The sequence below is a fragment of the Phoenix dactylifera genome, chromosome 5 (genome assembly GCF_051530095.1).
Source record: "Phoenix dactylifera cultivar Ajwa chromosome 5, Ajwa_hap1_PhDact_Kaust_v1.1, whole genome shotgun sequence".
Taxonomy (NCBI): Eukaryota; Viridiplantae; Streptophyta; class Magnoliopsida; order Arecales; family Arecaceae; genus Phoenix; species Phoenix dactylifera.
The window spans coordinates 15,534,070-15,556,932 of NC_143194.1; the positions used below are offsets into that span (position 1 = coordinate 15,534,070).

The window sequence follows — 22,863 nt, forward strand, 5'->3', positions numbered from 1 at the left end:
GTATGGTTCCTGATACTAGTTTTGCAGACCTTATACAAATCTAAATTATGGCTGTTATACCTAACCTAGAGATCTAAACTTGTATAATGCCAAATGTTAAGTCTTAAACAAAAGATAAGATGGAAGTTCTATGTATATCAAGTTACTTTATCATCCTATATAGCATTGATTGCATTCATGCATTGCAAGTCAGTACATTTGATCAATGCTAATCAGCCTAATCAAATAGTTCAAAATAATATATGACAAAAATTCATGTGGAATTTCATCATGCAATAAGTACAGGTCAGTTGACTTCCATGCAAAATAGAAATAGAAGCATTTGATCAACCAATAAGTAAGCATCAAGGAATATAGAAACCATGTAAACATGCATTTTCCTGATAATTTTCTCAAACACTAGCAAACAGCCATACTACCCAATCTATATTCATATCCCAACACATCTAAGATGATTATTATCCATGTTAATTCATCAGCCCATTAATACTTGTGGCTCTAATGTGTAATGAAGAGTAAGTGTTGCTATCATGAGGGGAAGAAAGAGAAATGGTTGAAGGGGCATAGGTGGCTTGAAAAACGTGAGTGGTTTCATCATATACAGCCATGCTCTCCTTCCATTTTGTATAGTGGTTTGGTCTTTAAATGCGATACGATCACTTTGGAAGAAGCTTTACTGCTTACTCCCCTCTACCATGCCTAATTCAGTGTGCAACACCTGACTAAGAAATACTATGGATAATAAACAGTTTTAAGGTGAGTGCCTTTTAGAAGGGAAGAAGACCATAGAAAAGTGGTGAGGGAGGAAAAGAGGGGAAAAGGGGATGAAAGATGGGGGAGCTTGCAACCACAGCAAGTTCATCAATGTACTTGTCTTTGAATTTCTTTTGAGGAACATTCAATTTGACAAGTATGCTTGAATAAGGCATATCAAAATCGTTTGCTGGAAAATTTAAATGTCTTACTCTTTTAGATTCATGATAGTAGTCTAAATTGCAAGGATGTAGTTTCTTGTTTGTTTGATGTTTGCCTACCTTTTAAAGTTTTGTTTTTTATATGCATGGATTTGCTTAATAATTTGGAATGATTAAAAGACCCACTTTAAGATGATATCAACCCTCCAAATAATATCTTGAAAATATGATCATCCTTGTGGACCTGTGTGTCTGATTTACTATGAGTATACTGTTTTTGGTTTTTTTTGTTTCTTTAACTTTAATTTGCCATTATTCTTCATTCATAAGCTTTTTCTTTAATAGTCGTGCTTAATGAATTGCCTACTAAATGGAACCATGCAACTTTTGATGATTGTTTATTATTGTTGTCTTAAATCTGTTATTATTCCTCATGATTAAGTTCTTCGCTCCTTCTTGTAGTCATTTGGCATATGAAGCTATGCATTTTGAGTCCTTTTCATCTTCTTCTTGCAATTGTGAGATTTCTGAATTCAAAATCAGTTGGTGAAATTACCAGCGAGGAAGCTTGCTTAGCAAGTTGTACAAAGGCAATAAAAGTACTGGAACCTTGAAGGGAAAGATAAAAAAAAACTACAGGAAAAGTTTTGCTCAAAACAGACAGGATAACAAGTGAAATGAAATGTAGGTCAAACAGCACTAAAACCTAATAAAGTTAGAATCAGCACATTGAGCCCTGTGATTCTCTCATGGCACCAATTCTTATCAGTCTCCAATCTGGAACTATATATGTACAATAGAATTTTGGCGTGGGCCGACTTGTGAGGAGTGAGGATTGTTGTGATCAATTATCTTTATTTTGTTTATGAATAGAGTTTTTCTAGTTTTAATATAACTTGATAAGTATACTTCTAATATTGAAGTTGTGCATTCTCTTGTTTCTCTTCCCTAAAAGAATAAATATTTTGCCAGTACGGTGTCTTTCTATTTAAAGATGGCAATTATCTAAACCCATGGGAAGACTGGATCATTTTCTACTCTCTCCCTTTTGTTAATTTGGGCTTCAATAGAATGTGGAAAAGTGAAAAACAAGGGAGAGCATACTTGTTTTCTTCTTTCCTTTTCTGATCTGGAAAGCAAGGATGAAGGATACCATTCACTTGGTGTTTGAAAATGTGGCTGGTATGCAAATGGTCAAGGGACCCCAAAGAACGAATGGGGTATGCTGCTGCATATGTGGCTGCACATATGTTTCAGACTTTCAGTAATAATAATGATAGTAATCTTTTGTAGCAAAATTTGCAATAATAAGAACTAACAAGTAGTGCTTCCTAGTGAATACATAATAGTGATATTTATGACAAAATTAAATATTAGCTTTTCAGTATCCACATCCAGCCTGCCCAAAACCCACATTCCACTCACCCATTAGCTTAAATCTTCATATACACGGACCCATATGAGAGTGGGCGACAATTGGCCCCACAAGGCTAAGCCTAAGCTGGTTGCTTATATGTCCTCATGATGTTGAATAGGCTGCCTTTTCAATCCATATGTGGTATGACTGCATAAAGTAACGGCACAGGCAACATGATTGAACCTGCATATGTAATCGCATTTTAAAACACCGATATACCTTCTCTTGCAAGTATTAAGTGGGATTCTCATAAGATAAATATGAGATGGAGATGCTTGCAGAACTCAGAGTTTATATTGGAATGTTGGATGCTGCCTAGTGCTATCCGTGGCTAGACTCAGAACCCTTTGTGGGTTATATTCTCCTTCTAAATTTACAATCAGTTTGTTGGAAATTTCTAGGCTCCCAGTCAAATTACATCTGGATAATTCCTTAATGATTTTGATTCTCTTATTTGATGGAGATCTAAAAATTAGTTAATCATATATTTATTGTATTTCTGAAACTTTTTTTAGGTAATTTTTGAAGTATGTTTTAGAGTCCTGTTTGAACTAGAATTGATGTGAAGGTTTCCTACTTTTTGGTATAGGTTGAGATGGATAAGTCATAATGTTGTTAAATTTGAGTTTTGGCCATTTTATTTTCCATTCTTATGAAAGATGTTGGGCATCCATATAGAGATTGATTACTGGTTTTTCAAGAGTCATTGCATGCTTGTGGACGAAGTCATGAAGAGTTTATAGAAGGCCTATTTTGGCTAGATCAAAATTCTCTATAAGCAATTTGTTTCAAAGAAAAATGACTATTCTTTAAGCCAGGTTTGGTCCTTATTATCTCTCTGTCCCCCCACCCTCTCTTCTTGATTTTTGTTCTATTACTTCGATCTCTACTAATATTTTTCATGTTTTGCTCTTATAAACCTTACTTGACTCTTGTTTCCTATATAAATATCAAATCTGTTATCCAAATTTCTGTTATAGGACTCCTAGGGATCACCACCAATGGACAAATTTTTTCAGAAACTTGTTTTTCAGACTAGTACCTTATGTTTTGCATGATTGAATTTTATAATCACCACAAAGCACCTTTTTTGCCTTGTTTTATGTAAGAGGACTGCAAGGTGATTTCTTGACCTAAATCCTTGTCTAATCCTTTTCATGGCCACTTATGCCTTTGTAGGCCATCCTAATTGGTACTACATCAATTTGGTATCAGATCTAGGTTCTTGCTTTGTTATTCTTTCTTTTTTTCCTTGATCTGATTTATATTCCGTTTGGTTTCAAGATAGGTGCTTTTCATCATGTTAAATATGAGGAGATATGGCAGTACAAAAACTGTTAAGTGCATATAGAACAAACTACCTAGTGTATTAATGAGTTCATATAGAAAAAAACTATTAAGGGCAACTAATTGCAAACAAATGATTGAAAGGTGCATAGGAAACATTTAAGTATGAAATCAAAAGAAAGAGTGAGCCTGTTGTTCACTGATCAATGCATCAACCAACAAACTTTCCAGAAGAACAATTGTATTTTAGTGGGTTCATCCCTTTTCTTAACGCTTGCCCATTGTAAAATGAAACTTTTTAGAAGAACCACTACATTGAATCGAAAGAAAAAGTGAACTTCTTTCTTACATGAATGTGAAAGGAGGCGATCAAACTTCTAACGATGAGGATGCATTTTTCTCCTGAACTCTTCTCCATAAGCCTTTGAGTTTCATTTTACCATGCACAGGAAATGTGAATGAGGTCTCTTAGTTTTTCCCTTTGCTAAACAATTATATGCTCTTGCTTTTGGCACTCATAGTTGTTGTACCACCTAAAGACATGCTTCCTGCAATTTATAGGACCCAAAGGATTCATAGTCGGGAACTTCAACAACTCAATATTCCTTTGATTTTCCATTATAATCAGCATTTGGTTTTGCATCATTTCCATATTTCAATTTTTGAATAATTTTAGCATGTTTTCTTTTATTTCTAAGTTGGATAGTTTATTTCTAGTATGATTATGCTGGGTTTAATGCCCAAATAGGGTTTTATCCTTTGTATGCTTCTTATGCATTGTATGGAGGTTTTGGTTGAATTTGCATATTAATAAAATTTATTAAAAAACTTCTCGTAGTGTGAGAATCTTCAACCTATTTGCTTCTTCAATTTGTATATTTAACCTTGAAGTCTAGGTTCAACGATTGATTTGTCTTGCATGCTTCATGTTGCACCAAAAAGCCGCCCCAAGTGGCTCATGGGACATAAAGAGGCAAACCAGCATGTTTGCCACTTTTTCTTAAAAATAAATTTCTCAATCGGAACAAGCTTGTTACCGGTTGAACTAGCCTTGGTACTTGCCTGTACTAGCCACGACAGCTAGTTTGTCCCACTCCATATGCTTATGGTGTCTCAATACTCGTACCTTTCTCGGTTGTGTATTAGATTGATTTCATGTCAGAATGGTACCATACCGACCGTACCGTACCTACCCACTGTTTTTAAATCCTTGGTGAAGACTCATTTTCTCATGAAAAATGTTGGAACTAAAGATTTATTCATGAAAAATCATATGAAGTGACAATCACTAACATCAAGGGATTACAATTGAAGATGCACCGTGTACTTATAGAATTCGGAGAAGATTGAAAGCCATGAACATGTAGTTTTTGAGTAGTTTCTATTTCTTGAAGGCATGGATTACTGTCAATCAAGGGCTGTAATTGTATCAAAGCACTTTGACGTTGTGTTCCTTATTGATTTTGTAATTTCATGAATTCATGCCGTCAATCAAGTGATCAAATGCTTCATAGTCCTAAATAAAAGGACACTAGAAAAATTAATTGATTTTGTGAGAATGAGAAGATCTGAAGTTGGTCCGTCATCAAACCTTGAAGATCCAATGGTTGGGCATGAGGATGCCATGTTATAAAGAAGATATGTGGGACAAGATCTGCATATTGGAAGTGAATAATAGCAAATAAAAAAAATAGTTTATCCACTATGTATTATATTTCGAGACATTTATTTATTTTTCTTAAAGTAGGTTTTATATTCTTGTTTTAAGTAGGATTGATATGAAAGAGTCCTACATCAGATGTTGTCGCTTTGGATGTAATAAAATTGTCACAAGTTAAACTTTAGCTGTTTTAGGTATTTTTCTACAAGATTATGTGAATTTGGAAGCGGGCAATCCTTGGCGCAATGGGAGGGTTTCTCCATTGTAATCTAGGTGTCATAGGTTTGAAACACGGAAACAACCTCTCTGCATGCGGGGGTAAGGCTGCCCCATACCTCAGAGTGGCAGGAGCCTTGTGTGCTAGGATGCCCCTTTTTTTTATTGTGTGAATTTTGAATTTCACTTTTTGAGGAGAGATCCTAGATGACTATATGGAGATTGATTACTTGTTTTCAAGATCCATGGTTATTTGTAGATGTCATGAAGAGTCTATAGGAAGCTTTGTTATAATTGGATCAAAAAATCATTTTACATTTTTTGTTTTGAAAGAAGAAAGGATTTCCTTAGGCTACGTATGACCCTTCTTCTCTCTCTCTCTCTTTCCCCACACTTCTTGATCTCTCTTCGGTTATCTTCAATCTTTTGTTTTGCCCTAAAAGAAAAGAGACCCTACTTCGCTCTTGTTTTCTATATAAATATGATCCGAATTTCAGTTATACGACTACTATGGACCACCTCCAAGTACAAGTTCTCTTTAGAAACTGGTTCTTTGTTGTATCTCATCTAAAGGCCTAAACATTTTTTGTGCTTTCTTGAATCTCACAACCGCCAAAAGTCACCTTTATTGTCCTGTTTTCTGTAACAAGATGGTGATGTGATTTCTTGGCCTGAACACTTGTCTAATCTCTTTTTTAGGTCCACCTATGCATTTGTAGGCCATCTCTAGTTGGTTCGACATCATCAGTAATTGGAAGGGAGAAGTCAAAGGGACTTCACATTTTAAACTCTCAAAGTCATTACTGTGGAATAAGTGATGGTAAATGGTTTCATTTGCTTGATCATACATTAAGGGTATACTTTTGAAACCTATTCAACTCTATTCTTTTGAAGCTTCTTAGGTCAGACTGACTAGTGGAAGCTATTTTAGGCTTGAGATTGAATTTTAGATTTTATTAACAAGTTGTGTACTTTGTGATAGAGGTTAAAAGCTTGTAGACAGTTATTGCATAGCATCTGTTCTGCTTCATCTTGTGACATGCTTTCATGCTTCTCCCATCCTCCTGGATTACATTTCCAATTTAATGTTTTGTTATGCTTCTGAAATTTGGTATAACATTAAAAATGTGATCCATCTCTTTTTGTGCTCTACATTATATTCAGAGATGTAGAATATAATCAATTACGAGCAACTTGTAGTAAAGCCGTATTGGCTGATTAGAACAAGGGGCCCCTTTCTCTTTGTAATTCTCTTAGCCTAGGTCTTAAATGTAACCTTAGCACATCACTGCTAAATTCATTAGATCATTAGACCTAGGATCTCTCATATCGAATACTTATCCTTCTTGGAGATATAGTGATAGGAATGGCTATCATACCCCTCGAATATATGTCCTTAGTAATATAATAAGACTTTATATCATCTAAGATATATGCTAAAACTGCAGATAACAGATTTTCTGGATACCATCAGATACTGAAGTTTGCATACTTTACAATCTTCTCTTCCTCATCAAACCCCTTATTTAACTTGTGTTTGAATATTATAATGAATCACTATGTTGGCTGACTGCCAATTGTTGATATATCTTGATGCATCATAGTATTTTTTCTGATATTCCAGTCATCTACATTCACCTTGTAATATTAGCTACCTACAGGGGAGTTCACTGCTCTTAACATTTGCTTGCAGCTCTATTATGTTTTGTGGAAGGTCCTCCGTTTACGCTGCAAAGACTCTGTGAGGTTATTTGACTTCTGACCATCATGATTCTTTCTGCTTTTCAAGCAACATTTCTTATTTTAATGCTCTTTAAGCTGATTTTAACTTTCTCCTCAATAACTCACATACCTAAGTAATCGATCCTCCCAAAGTGCTCAGCAACAATTTTTTCAAGCATTTGTTATTTGTGGTCCTACGTAATTGAATGTTTTTTTTGGAACAGATTCTTGTGAACCCAAAAGGCACATATACAAATCTCTCGAAGCTTGCATTGGCCTTGGAAAAGGTTAGTTAGCAGAAGCTCTTTTGGCAGGTTGATACATGCACAATAGTTCTGGAAAAAGTCTTTTATTTTGTACGTTATAGACTCTACAGGTACATCTAGCTGCTTGTAATTTCTAAACATTTGTTAATTTGTATAATAACTTTGACATACATTATCCCTTCTTTGCATATCAATTTTAATTTAAATCTGAACTTTTCAGTAACTCTTCGAATTTGTGCCAGCTGAAATAGATTAAGCAGTTTAATGTTTATGGATAGTCTTCAATTGGTCAATTTCCTAGGAGTCACCACTCTGCTTTGGAGTGGTTATGAGTTTGAGTGTTGGGCAGTGCGTCCCCAGGTGTTTGACTTAGATAACTTGCCTTGTGTGGGTCTTCTCTCCATTCTCTCTCTCTCTCTCTCTCTCTCTCTCTCTATATATATATATATATATATAAGTTTATTGACAATCACTTCCTTAGCACTACTAATAATGTTAAATGAGAAGATGTTTTCGCGTTTGTATTCTCTCGCAAGCATTTTAGTGAGCTACAGCTATATAAAATTATAGAATGTACTATGATTCAAATATTCTTGATGCAGAGTTCTTGTCTGGTTTCTTAAGAACACTTACTGGCTTGAAGATAAGAGTTTCTCATGTGTTCTTCTTATGAAAATTTGATTGCATTTGTAATTTACTAGCACCCTAGGTATAGCAGTTACGTTCATGTCACTTGAGTTGGCATGGTGCAGGAAATGTGCTGTATTAATTGCCACTTGGAACACATGGGCTTTTATAATATTCACCTCTTTAATTCTAGGTGCTAAAATAGTTAGAGTTTTATAGTAAATTCTATGACTCAAAGCTATAACTTCTGATCTAGGAATACAATTATGGCCATGTATAGCTATCTTAAGCTCTAAAGCATTTAACAGATTTTCGTCTGTGAGTGATAAACTCAAATTTGGAGAACAGTTAAAATAAACTGGACAGGCTAGTTTTTACTACTGCAAATAAGTATGGTGAACCTTCTACAAATTTACTTTTCCAACCTTCTGAGTTGGATCCTGGGAGTTGCATTACTCTAGATAAGAAGGTATCCTTATACCATATAAAATGCGGTTGGGCATTTTAGATTCATAATGAAGTTAATAATCTGAATGATTCATAATTCATAGGTCAAGAATAAGTTTGACCACTTTGGGTTATCCTTCATGCGAAGGGAACATATTAGTTTTGGAGCCAATTTGTTCCTAACTAATTCTGATAAAAAATAAAAATTATACTCAAGTAATAATTAGAATTAAACCAATTTGAATCTGGTAATTGTTCAGAATTGAATGAATTATTAGGAATTAAAATAAACCAAGTTCAATATGAACCAAGATATTATTATAAAAGGCCAACACCAGCAGATCTTATTGAAGAAAATGAACCTTTTATTCAAAATTCCTATTCAAGAAGACACATCTATGAATGGAACATAAATAGGATGAGTGACAAACAAATAATAGATGTCATACATAGAATGATGATGTATGCCACTGTTTGTCATCAAACTGGTAATGCAAACCATCAAATAGCTCAGTTCATTACAACTGGATTTGCAGGACAGCTAAGAGGCTGGTGGCAAAATTATCTTACTAATGAACAAAGAAATGAAATTTTAAATCATCAAAAAATAAAAATTGAACCAACCCAACTAGGAAGCAGTAGAGTACAGACTACTGAACAAGATGCACTATATACGCTGTGCTTGCAATAGCACAGAATTGGTTAGGTTATAAAATATCAGTAATCGATTGAACTAAATCTTTGTTAATGAATCTAAAATGCCCAACTTTAACGCATTTTAGATGGTATAAGGATACCTTCTTATCTAGAGTAATGCAACTCCCTAGTTGGTATCAGAGCCAAGTTGGCATTGTTCAGTTCATAGCGCTGAGCCCAAGGGGAGGCTACTGGTAGTACCCTAGGCCAGTTTGTACGCAACTATACCAGTCTGGGTTCATAGGCCAAGGGATAAGCGCTGAGGTAATCCCTTGTTGAGCCAACCACACTAGTGTAGGGAACTGGGCATAGCCAGAATGGCTGGCTAATCACCTGGTAGTGCTATGCATGAAGGTATAATGTTCAGACTTTAGCCTCTTTATATTATGTTTTTTACATATGATTCATAGACTAAGAATACTACAACATGGTCTGAAAAGCCTGTCTGAAGTCATTAGGAAGACTGTCTGGTATACCCATCTTTTGTTCATTTGAGCTGAAGTCATTGGGAAGACCGTGTTGCCTGTTTGCCCGTTGATCCCGGGATGGTGAGTAGGGTGTTAGGGTGTTTTGGTCGATTTCGAGATGGATTCATGATAAAAGCTCAATAAGAACAAGATTGAAGGAAAACTGGAAATGGTCGAATCCGAGATGGACTTGATGATTAAGTTTTAAATAGTATAAGAAATAATCAGATTGATAGGTCTAGACTGTACCCGTGATGGAAATAGTGTTCTAAGTCTTAGAATCATAAGTAAATGATCATAACATGAATGGATTAAAATCCATAACATTATAAAGTCATGCATAGATACTATCATTTAGCCGATTATGGAGAATACTTCCATAAGCCCAGGTTCCACTAATATTAAAAATTTTAATCATATTCAGAATAAGGAGGAATATTACGGAGAATTCTGAATACAGAATTCCAATCTAAAGAAAATAAAGAATTTAGAAGTTGGTACTTCAATAGTTTTAATGCAACTGAGTTAGAATATTATAAAACTCAGTATTATATGGAATAGAAGCCAAACAGAACATAGAATATTTTGTTCCCTGGTTTATTAAATTCCATAAAGAAGAACAAAAAGCAAAATTAATGCTAGAATCTTTTCCAAAGGAAGAAGAAATAGAAGTAGAAAATAATTCTATAAAGGGTTTTAAATTACAAAACTCTTACTCTGAAACTATAGAAAGTTTTGGGATTAATCCGGATAATAGATCAAGAAAAGAAGAATTAATTAAAGTAATTCTGAATAATAACTTAGAATCAGAAAATCTAAGAAATATTAACTTTGATGAATATTCAAACTTCAAAGGAATCAGATCAAGAAAAACTTGAGTCTAGATTAAATTTTGAATCCTAATTAGTCAAAATGATTCAGAATTTTGAAAATAACTCAGGGAATTCCAATCAACTATCAGAAATAAACACTGACAGCATATTGGATATGAAGATAAAAGAATTAAATGTACTGACAAATAGTCAAGAAGAAAGATAGAAAGTCAGGATCAAGTTTCTCAAATAGGAGAAAAACCTGTGTCAATAAATGAATTGAAACAGGAGATATATCAGTTAAAAATAAAAATAATTCTGTTAAAATCAGAACACAAACAGATTCATTCTAAATTGACAGAAAATTCTAAACTAGTAGAAAATAATCTACTTGGTTATATAAATATACTAAACCAAATAAGATATCAAAAATGGAATATAAGAATTAATATTGTTATAAAAGACAATTTAATTTTAGAAAACATAACTGCACTAATAGATGGTGCAGATTTAAATTGTTTCCAAGAGGGAATAATCCCTACAAATTATTTTGAAAATACGGTGCAACATTAACTGCAGCCGATGGAAATAAATTAGATATCAAATATAAGATATCAGAAGCATATGTTTGCAATATGGAGGTATGCATACAGACCTCATTTATATTAGTAAAAAATTAAATCAATCTGTTATACTAGGAACACCTTTCCTAAATAAAATTATGCCTATGATAAAAATAGATAATAATGGAATTTATTTCATAAAACAAGAAAAACAAATAATATTTTCTTTCATAACAAAACCACAAACAAAAGTTATCATTGAAATAAGAAATATTCTTATTAAAAAGGAAAGACGATTAAATTTCCTTCAGAACGAAGTCAATATCTTTAGTATTGAAAAGAAATTACAAGATCCCTATTTAATAAAAAAATTAGGGATCTAGAAAAGTAATTCATTAAAAGATGTAATGAATTACCTAATGCATTTTGGAAAAGGAAAAAACATATTGTATCCTTGCCATATGAAGATTCCTTTAATGAAAGGAACATTCCAACAAAAGCCAGACCTACTCAAATGAATTAAGAATATCTTGATTTATGCAAAAAAGAAATAGATACACTCCTAAATAGAGGACTAATTAGAAAGTCTCAATCCTCATGGAGTTGTACTGCATTTTATGTGAATAAAAATGCAGAAAAAATAGAGTATCTAGATTAGTTATTAATTATAAACCTTTAAATAAGGTGTTAAAATATATAAGATATCCATTACCCAATAAGAAAGACTTATTGGATAGGCTGAGTCAAGCACTAATATTTTTAAAATTTGATTTAAAATTAGGATGTTGGCAGATTCAAATAGATGAATCTGACAGATATAAAACAGCTTTTATAGTATTATTTGGACATTACGAATGGAACGTAATGCCCTTTGGATTAAAAAATGCTCCATCAAAATTTCAAAGCATAATGAATGAAATATTCAATCCACTTTTTTAATTTATTATTACATACATTGATGATGTATTAGTGTTCTCTGCATCCATAGAACAACGTATCAAACATTTGAAAACTTTCAAAATGATAAACATAAAAAATGGTTTAGCAATATTTGCTAAGAAAATAAAGTTATTTCAGACCAAAATAAAATTTTTGGATCATTATATAAATCAAGAAAAAATAATTCCCATAGAAAGAAGCATTGAATTTGCATCTAAGTTTTCAGATGAGATCTTAGACAAAGCAGCTTCAGAGATTTTTAGGAAGTCTTAATTATGTGTCTGATTATTATAAAGATTTAGCCAAGGATACTGCAATCTTGTATAAAAGGTTAAATAAAGAATCTGCACTTTGGAGTCAGCAGCATACTGACAAGATAAGGCAAATTAAGTCAAAGATAAAAATTTACCTTATTTATCTTTACCAAATTCTAATTGGTTTAAGATTATAGAAACTGATGTATCAGACATTGGTTTTGGAGGAATCTTAAGGCAATTAGACCCAAATCTCAATAAAGAAATATTGGTAAGATTTGTTTCTGATAAATGGAATCCTACCTAAAAAAAATATTCGACAATAAAAAGGGAAATGTCTTCAATTGTTAAATGCATTTTTTAATTTCAAAGTGATCTATTAAATCAACAATTTTTGTTGAGGATAGACTGCAGTGGAGTTAAACAGATTATACAAAAGGATGTTAAGAATTTAGTATCTAAGCAAATATTTATTAGATGGCAGGCACAATTATCTGTTTTTGATTTTGGAATACAATATATTAAGTCTAAAGAAATTTTTTTTTTTGATTTTATAACTAGAGAATTTTTGCAAGGATGATTCCTATACGAGGAAGTTACAGTAATTGAGGCAGAAATTCTGCTCGATATGGCAAGGGATGCAGTGCCAATGCACTTCCTATAAGTTTAGAAAATGTTCTATCTCATTTGAGCAAGGGACGCGTTGCCAATGCACTTTCCATTAGAATTCCATAAATGGTGGATTTTGGCATCCTATCTCAAAAGGGATTAGAAGAAGGATGACCAATCACAGCAAATTGATGTTGTCGCAAGGAATTGCTTTGCAACCAATTTCATTGTCCAGCCCTATGATTAAGTACTACGGAAAAATCTTCTGGACAGTACTTATTTGGAGAAGAAATCCGAATAGATAAGTATGTACCTAGATTATAATGATGACTTGAATGATCCATGGTTCATATGTCAAAAATATTTTGGCGAAAAGGGTTATATCCTTTATGTGAAGAAAAAAACAGAATAGTAATGGAGACAATCTTACTCCATACTAATTCTGTTGCAATCAATCATAATTTTCATAATAATTCAATGAGAAGTGGCATCATCAATTTCAGCAGATGCACTATTCATAGGGTAATCAGACCCAGTGAATGGGGACTTGACCCAAATTTAGAGAAAGCCATTTCATGTAAATGGGCAGATAGTCCTAGCTAATTACTGGGAGTTTGGGACTATGTCCAAAGTTTTACTAACATGTTTTATTATGAGAATCTCAAGAGAAAACAGTCTTGGTTTCTGCAGGTTAATACAGATGTGCTACAGAAGCCTCTTTCAGGCTGGTTTCATAAATGGTGGACCTACTTTGGGCCAGATTTAAGTTTTTTGCTCAAAGAAATATTTGAATATATTGAAGACTGGGTGGATAATCATCCCACCATCAATAAATTGACGGATGATAATATCTCTTTTGACTTACGTCTCATAATGTTTATTATTGAAAACAGAATTCCATGGATATGGAATGGGTCAAATCCGCAGAACTTGAAGCCAGAAAAAATCTTCCTGTGCTTAAAAGAAAGTTTTTATATAAGTGGTGGCTGGGCGCATGCCTAGAGAAAAATATAATGATATAATCACCACTATAAAAACTAATTTAATTTCTTATAAGAGCATGAATGAACATGCCATATCTCAGCAATCAGCTGATCTTAATGATAGTTATTTTGTTAATCTAAAAAATAAGTTCTTCCGGAAGCATCCTCACTGCACCGAAGAAGAAATCATGGTCAAATGCCTTGACCACATGAAGCAGCAATTTTACTGCACATTCGAGGCCAATCCAATTGCAAATGCCTCCATGAAATCTACTGAATCAAGGACTTCGTCTTCATGAACTCCAGAAGACCACAACAAGTACAGATGTTTAGTAGAAAAATCTCAAGATCCCTATGCAGAAGATACACAGTCCTTTCACACAGAGTATAGGACAGAAGCCATCTGGCAAAGAATTTTTGCTAGCAGACCTTGTAAAGGAGCAGTCAAATCAAGACTAGAGGATAGACAAAGTTGCCCATTCAGACTGATCAGATTAATATCAGCAGACCAAGCCATGTGATCAGCCAAATCACTAGCTGAGTCACCAAATATCATCCAGAAGGAATCCACTTTTAGCAGAAGGAATCCACATTCGCAAGCTTCATCCAGAAGGAATCAACTTTCTTTCACGATAGGCACACCAATTATGGTCACATCAACTTTAATAAAGTTGCTTTAGTCTACACCATCCTTATGCCAGCACAGCAAAGGAATCTACTTTCCATAAAGCTACTTTGATAAAGGAGCTTTATGTTGATGTTAGCTTTTTTTCAGGCGGAAGAAATCACTCCAGCCAGAGAAAAAGGAATCAACTTTTCGAAAAGTTGATTTTTGTAAAAGCAAGATGCTTTACTTTATAAAAAACAAATTGCTTTAAGTCTTTTTCTTTTTTTTTAGTCTTGTCATTCTTTTATCTGTCGGCCATGAGCGACAGAGCTAATTTTCAGACTCTAAGAATGCTTAGAAACCAACTTGGCTCTGATACCAATTAAGGAGCGGGAGTGGGAGAGAACGCAATCAGGAGTGGAGGAACAAGAAATTTTATTTCTCCAAAGGCTGAAGGTTCTGCCTCAACAAGGGAGAGGTTGTCCCCTTAAATAGCAGAAAAACAAAGTTGGCTTCCAAGCATTCTTGGAGTCCGAAAGTTAGCTCTGCCGCTCATGGCTGACAGGTAAACGAATGACAAGACTAAAAAAAAGGAAAAGACTTAAAGCAATTTGCTTTTTATAAAGTAAAGCATATTGCTTTTACAAAAAGTGACTTTTCAAAAAGCTGATTCTTTTTTCTTTAGCTGGAGTGATTTCTTCCACCTGAAGAAAGCTGACATCGACATAAAGCTCCTTTATTAAAGTAGCTTTATGAAAAGTAGATTCCTTTGCTGGAGGGAGTCTTCCTCCGTCCGAAGCTGTGTGTTGGCATAAGGCTAATGTAGAATAAAGCAACTTTATTAAAGTTGATGTGACCATAATTGGTACCTAGTGTGGCCGAAAGCTGATTACTTCTGGATGAAGCTTGCCAAAAGTGGATTCCTTCTGGATCGTGTTTGGTGACTCAGCTAGTGATTTGGCTGATCACATGGCTTAGTTTGTTGATGCTAATCTGATCAGTCTGAATTGGCAGGCTTTTTACCTTTATCTTCTAGTCTTGATTTGACCGCTCCTTGCGAGGTCTGCTGGCAAGAATCCTTTGCCAGATGGCTTTTGTCCTGTCCTCTGTGTGAAAGGACTGTATCTTCTACATAGGAATCTTGAAATTCTCCTGCTAAACATCTGTACTTGTTCTGGTCTTCTAGAGTTGATGAAGACGAAGTCCTTGATTCAATAGATTTCATGGAGGCATTTGCAATTGGATTGGCCTCGAATGTGCAGTAAAATTGCTGTTTCATGTGGTCAAAGCATTTGACCATGATTTCTTCTTCGGTGCAGTAAGGATACTTTCGGGAGAACTTATTTTTTAGATTAACAAAATAATTATCATTAAGATCAGCTGATTGCTGAGATATGGCATGTTCATTCATGCTCTTATAAGAAATTAAATTAGTTTTTAGAGTGGTGATTATATTATTATATTTTTCTCTGGGCATGCCCAGCCACCACTTATATAAAAACTTTCTTTTAAGCACGGGAAGATTTTTTCTGGCTTCAAGTTCTGCAGATAGGACCCATGTTCATATCCATAGAGTTCTGTTTTTAATAATAAACATCATGGGACATAACTTAGAAGAGATATTATTATCTGTCAATTTGTTGATGGTGGGATGATTATCCACCCAGTCTTCAAAATATTCAAATATTTTTTTGGACAAAAATTTAGATCTAGCCCAAAATAGGTCCACCATTTATGAAACCAGCCTCGAAGAGGTTTCTGTAGCACGTTTGTATTGACCTACAGAAACCAAGACTGGTTTCTTTGAAATGGCTTGCTCTGATTTGGGTCAAATCCCCATTCATTGGGTCTGATTACCCTATGAATAGTATATCTGCTGAAATTGATGATGCCACCTCTCATTGAATTGTTATGAAAATTATGGTTGATTTCAACAGAATTAGTATGGAGTAAGATTGCCTCTATTACTATTCTGTTTTTTTCTTCACATGAAGGATAACCCATTTCGCTAAAATATTTTTGACATATGAACCATGGATCATTCAAATCATCATTATGATCTAGATACATAATTACTTGTTCGGATTTCTTCTCCAAATAAGTACTGTCTAGGAGATTTTTCTGTAGTACTTCCTTCATCGTAGCGCTGGACGATGAAGTTGGCTGCAAAGCAATTTTTTGCGATATCAATTTGCTGTGATTGGTCATCCTTCTTCTGGTCTCTTTTGAGATAGGATGCCAAATCCACCAATTATGGAATTCTAATGGAAAGTGCATTGGCACTGTGTCCCAAATGAGACAATATTTTCTGAACTCATGGGTAGTGCATTGGCACTGCGTCCCCTATCATATTGAGCAGAATTTCTGCCTCGATTACTGTAAGTTCCTTATAGCCGGCATCTTCTCTGTGGATGGAAATCTATATGAGCTGACAGCACTCAAAATTGTATTTCCTGCATCTCCAGATCGATAGCCGGCATCGGAGGAAGGGGTGGGTGCAAAAATTCTCTGGTTAGAAAATTAGGAAGAGAATTTTCTTCAAGACTTAATATATTTTATTTCAAAATCAAAAACAGACAATTGTGCCTCCCATCCAGCAAATATTTGCTTGGATATTAAATTCTTAACATCTTTTTGTATAATCTGTTTAACTGTACTGCTGTCTACCCTCATCAAAAATTGCTTGGATACTAAATTCTTAACATCTTTTTGTATAATCTGTTTAACTGTACTGTTGTCTACCCTCAACAAAAAGTATTGATTTAACAGATCACTTTGAAATTTAGAAATGCATTTAACAATTGAAGACATTTCCCTTTCTATTGTTGAATATTTTTTTGGGTAGGATTCCATTTCCCAGAGACAAATCTTATCAATATCTCTTTATTGAGATTTGGGTCTAATTATTTTAAGATTCCTTCAAAACCAATGTCTGATGCATCAGTTTTTACAATCTTAAACCAATTAGAATTTGGTAAAGATAAACAAGATAATTTTTTTACTTTTGACTTAATTTGCCTTACCTTGTCAGTATGCTGCTGACTTCAAGGTACAGATTCTTTATTTAACCTTTTATATAGGATTGCAGTATCCTTGGCTAAATCTTTATAATAATCAGATACATAATTAAGACTTCCTAAAAATCTCTGAAGCTGCTTTGTGTCTAAATTCTCATCTGAAAATTTAGATGCAAATTCAATGCTTCTTTTTAAAGAAATTATTTTTTCTTGATTTATATAATGACTTAAAAAATCTTATTTTGGTCTGAAATAACTTTATTTTCTTAGCAGATATTGCTTAACCATTTTTTATGGTTATCATTTTGAAAGTTTTCAAATGTTTGATTTGCTGTTCTGTGGATGCAGAGAACACTAATACATCATCAATGTATGTAATAATAAATTGAGAAAATGGATTGAATATTTCATTCATTATACTTTGAAATTCTGATGGAGCATTTTTTAATCCAAAGGGCATTACATTCCATTCGTAATGTCTAAATGGTACTGTAAAAGCTGTTTTATATATGTCAGTTTTATCTATTTGAATCTGCCAATATCCTGATTTTAAATCAAATTTTGAAAATATTAGTGCTTGACTCAGCCTATTCAATAAGTCTTTCTTATTGGGTAATGGATATCTTATCCATTTTAACACCTTATTTAAGGGTTTATAATTAATAACTAATCTAGGTACTCCTCTTTCTTTTTTTGCATTTTTATTCGCATAAAATGCAGTACAACTCCATAGAAATTGAGACTTTCTAATTAGTCCTCTATTTAGGAGTGTATCTATTTCTTTTTTGCATAAATTAAGATATTCTTGATTCATTTGTGTAGGTCTGGCTTTTGTTGGAATGTTCCTTTCATTAAAGGAATCTTCATATGGCAAGGATACAATATGTTTTTTTCTTGTCCAAAATGCATTAGGTAATTCATTACATACTTCTTTAATAAATTTTTTTAGATCCCTAATTTTTTGTATTAAATAAGGATCTTGCAATTTCTTTTCAATACTAAAGATATTGACTTCGTTCTGAAGAAAATTTAATTGTCTTTCCTTTTTAATAAGAATATTTATTATTTCATTGATAACTTTTGTTTGTGGTTTTGTTATGAAAGAAAATATTATTTCTTTTCCTTGTTTTATGGAATAAATTCTATTATTGTTTATTTTTATTATAAGCATAATTTTATTTAGGAAAGGTGTTCCTAGTATAACAGATTGATTTAAATTTTTTACTAATATAAATGAGGTTTGTATGCATACCTCCATATTGCAAACATATGCTTCTAATATCTTATATTTGATATCTAATTTATTTCCATCGGCTGTAGTTAATGCCTGCACCGCTTTTTCAAAATAATTTGTAGGGATTATTCCATCTTGGCTACAATTTAAATCTGCACCACTATCTATTAAATTGTCTTTTATAACAATGTTAATTTTTATATTCCATTTTTGATATCTTATTTGGTTTAGTATATTTATATAACTAAGTAGATTATTTTCTATTGGTTTAGAATTTTCTATCAATTTAGAATGAATTTGTTTGTGTTCTGATTTTAATAGAATTATTATTGTTTTTAACTGATTAATCTCCTGTTTCAATTCATTTATTGACACAGGTTTTTCTCCTATTTGAAAAACTTGATCCTGACTTTCTATCTTTTCTTCTTGACTATTTGTCAGTACATTTAATTCTTTTATCTTCATATCCAATATGCTATCAGCGTTTATTTTTGATAGTTGATTGGAATTCCCCGAGTTTTTTTCAAAATTCTAAACCATTTTGACTAATTCAGATTCAAAATTTAATCTAGACTCAAGTTTTTCTTGATCTGATTCCTTTGAAGTTTGAATATTCATCAAAGTTAATATTTCTTAGATTTTCTGATTCTGAGTTATTATTCAGAATTGCTTTAATTAATTCTTCTTTTCTTGATCTTTTATCTGGGTTAATCCCAAAACTTTCTATAGTTTCAGAGTTATAGAGTTTTGTAATTTAAAACCCTTTATAGAATTATTTTCTACTTCTTCTGTTTCTTCTTCCTTTGGAAAATATTCTAGCATTAATTTTGCTTTTTGTTCTTCTTTATGGAATTTAATAAACCATGGAACAAAGTATTTGATGTTTTGTTTGGCTTCTAATTCTATATAATACCGAGTTTTATAATATTCTAACTCAGTTGCATTAAAACTATTGAAGTACCAACTTCTAAATTCTTTATTTTCTTTAGATTGGAATTCTGTATTCGGAATTCTCCTTAATATTCCTCCTGGTAGAAGACTCATATTTTCTATTCTGAATATGATTAAAATTTTTAATATTAGTGGAACCTGGGCTTATGGAAGTATTTTCCATAATCGGCTAAATGATAGTGTCTATGCTTGACCTTATGATGTTATGCATTTTAATCCATGCATGTTATGATCATTTACTTATGATTCTAAGACTCAGAGCACTATTCTCATCCCGGGAACAGTCTAGACCTATCAATCTGATTATTTCTTATACTATTTAAAACTTAATCATCAAGTCCATCTCAGATTCGACCATTTTCAATTTCCCTTCAATCTTGTTCTTATTGAGCTTTCATCATGAGTCCATCTCAGAATCGACCAAAACACCCTAACACCCTACTCGCCATCCTGGCATCAACAGGCAAACGGGCAACACGGTCTTCCCAATGACTTTAGCTCAACCGAATATAAGATGGGTATACCAAACAGTCTTCCTAATGACTTCAGTTTTAAACAGCATAATAATAATCTAAGACAGGCTTTTCAGACCATGTTGTAGTATCCTTAGTCCATGAATCATATGTAAAAAACATAATATAAAGAGACTAAAGTCTGAACATTATACCTTCATGCATAGCACTACTAGGCGATTAGCTAGCCATTCTGGCTATGCCTAGTTCCCTATACTAGTGTGGTTGGCTCAACAAGGGATTACCTCGGTGCTTATCCCTTGGCCTATGAACCCACACTGGTATAGTTGCGTACAAACTGGTCTAGGTACTACCAATAGCCTCCCCTTGGGCTTAGTGCTATGAACTGAACAATGCCAACTTGGCTCTGATTGGATTAGGGAATTAGGGAGCGGAAGAGAGAGAGAGCGCAGTCAGGAGTGGAGGAACAGGAAATTTTATTTCTCCACCTTTCTTTTTCTGCATTGTTATTCACAGTCAGGAGTGGAGAAATAAAATTTCTTGTTCCTCCACTCCTGACTGCGCTCTCTCTCTCTCTCTTGATTCCGAACTTTTCCTTTAGTAGGAGTAGGGTATTGAATACCTTTAGTAGGTACACCGGGCCGCCGGAAGAAGGGATAAAATAGCCCAAAAAACAGAAAGGTCAATCCGTCCCCCCCTTTTTTAGTCAAAAATAGAAAACCGGGCCGAACTTCTAAAAAGCAGCTCGCCCGCTTCCATAGAACAATATCGTGGCAACGTAGACCGAAGCCCCCCCCCTCCCCTGTATTTGCAGATGAGCTGCAAATAGATTTGGGATAGGCTTTCTCCCCCAATTTGCTGGTTCAGTGGATCATAATCAACATTTGGATGGAGAGCAGGGCTCCCAGATCATTTCTTTCGAAGTTGATAAGGTCGAGAATGACATGCGAAGACAGGCGTTGTTCTTTTTCGAAGTTAATAAGGGCTCCCGCTCCCGCTCCCTATTCCAAACTTGCAAATGGAAATTCAATTTTGTATACTCAGCATGTTTGATGTGTCAATATTACAAGTATGTCACATGTTTACCTTCTGAAACATAAGGCCTGGTTGTTTTACCCTTTTTGCCTTCACCTGAGACGGTAAAAAGTCTACCCTCATTTTTTTCAATCACTTTGAGCATGAGAAATTATCTGTTTTTATTTGAATAAAATGCTTGTGATATTGTTATCTGAGTAGTTTAATGTTGCATTATAGGTGATCTTCTTCAATTTTTTAATTAAAAATTTGGTGTGTACTCATCTTCTTTCTAATGCAGAATTTGCTGGTGACATCTACCCTCACCATGTGCACCGACCCATACCCCACTGAAGTGGTCCAGAAACCAGATGAACCTGATAAGGCAAGTGAGGTGCCCTGCGGTCAAACTGATCCAGTCCCAAATGGAGTTGAAACTGTGGCAGGTGATGGCGATGAAGAAATGACTGATGCAGAGGCTGATGAAAATACCCCAAACACTGATACTGAGATGCAAGAAGAAAAGGTTACTGAAACATCTGATAGTGATTCCGAGCTTAGATCTGATGCCAATCCTTCCCAGGAGCTTTGTACAACAAGTGAAGAGCAAAATCCTTGAATTTCAGAGGCGCCATGAGGGAAATGGATTGGATTTAGCTTGCTGGAGGGCGAATGAAATGAAAATATTCTGTTCCCACTGTTTTAGTTGAAGATATTAAGAGTACTCTGTTTGGTTTGCATGCCCCTAACAAGGGAAGATATCATATATCTGTAGAACCTAAGCAACTGCTCAGCCAGTTTTGAATTATAGTTTTGCTATACAGAACAATTTATTGTAAGGATAGTATGATTCAAATGGCACTAGACATTGTTTCAAACTGTGAACATTTTGAGGATACCAACTGGCCTCAGTTGTTAAAGCCACTGGGTGTTTAATACAAGTGACGTGGGTCAGAATCCTGCACTTGGCTGATTTGTGCTAAGCTTCCTCCCATGCAAGTTCTCAGGAAAAAAAAGAAGGAAAAAAAATAAAAAACAAAGAAAATAACCAAGCATACTACAGTTGTTTATTTCTTTCTTTCCGTTGATCACTTAGGCCCTGTTTGGGGGAGCTGTTGGCAGTAGAGCTGTTAGAAATAGAGCTGTTGGAAGTAGAGCTGTCTGAAATAGAGCTGTTATAAAAAGCCGTTTGCTGTTTGGTAACTACATTCGTAAAGTGCTGTGCTACTTTGTTTTGTGTTTGGTAAACAAACTGAGAAAGTACTTTTGTATGACAAAATTACCATAAAAGACATTGCATAGTATTATACAACAGAACATAATAAAACATAACATAAATTAATACATAAATATACGATATAGTATAATATTATTGTAATATAAAATAATATTATGTTGATATAGCATAATAGTAATATAATTATTAGAGTAAATTAATATTTGGTAATATAACATAATATTAAATTATTTAACATAACATATTAATGTATTATGATATAATGTAATATATATTATATTTATAGTATAATACAATAATAAAAGTATAAAATATTATAATTATTAGTATAAATTAATTTCTCATAATATAACATAATATTAAATTATTTAAAATAACATATTAATGTATTATAATGTAATGTAATATAATACAATATTTATAGTATAATACAATAATAAAGGTATAAAAT

The 22,863-nt window shown here is 33.6% G+C and overlaps 1 protein-coding gene across 2 annotated transcripts in view; it reads left to right on the forward strand.

Annotated features, from left to right (window-relative positions):
- Positions 1-22,053, forward strand: part of LOC120105033 (uncharacterized) — a 40,742-nt gene extending 18,689 nt beyond the window's left edge. Inside the window, exons 6-9 of one of the 2 annotated variants that reach the window (XR_015986997.1) lie at positions 7,188-7,240; positions 7,441-7,503; positions 18,326-18,415; positions 21,477-22,053. Coding sequence is in view for 1 of the 2 variants with exons in the window: in XM_088721683.1 (XP_088577809.1) it covers positions 7,188-7,240; positions 7,441-7,503; positions 21,477-21,794 (434 nt within the window). In the remaining variant the exon portion in view is untranslated. The remainder of the gene's footprint in view (positions 1-7,187; positions 7,241-7,440; positions 7,504-18,325; positions 18,416-21,476) is intronic. The other variant, XM_088721683.1, reaches the window with a different exon arrangement.
- Positions 22,054-22,863: the final 810 nt, after the last annotated feature.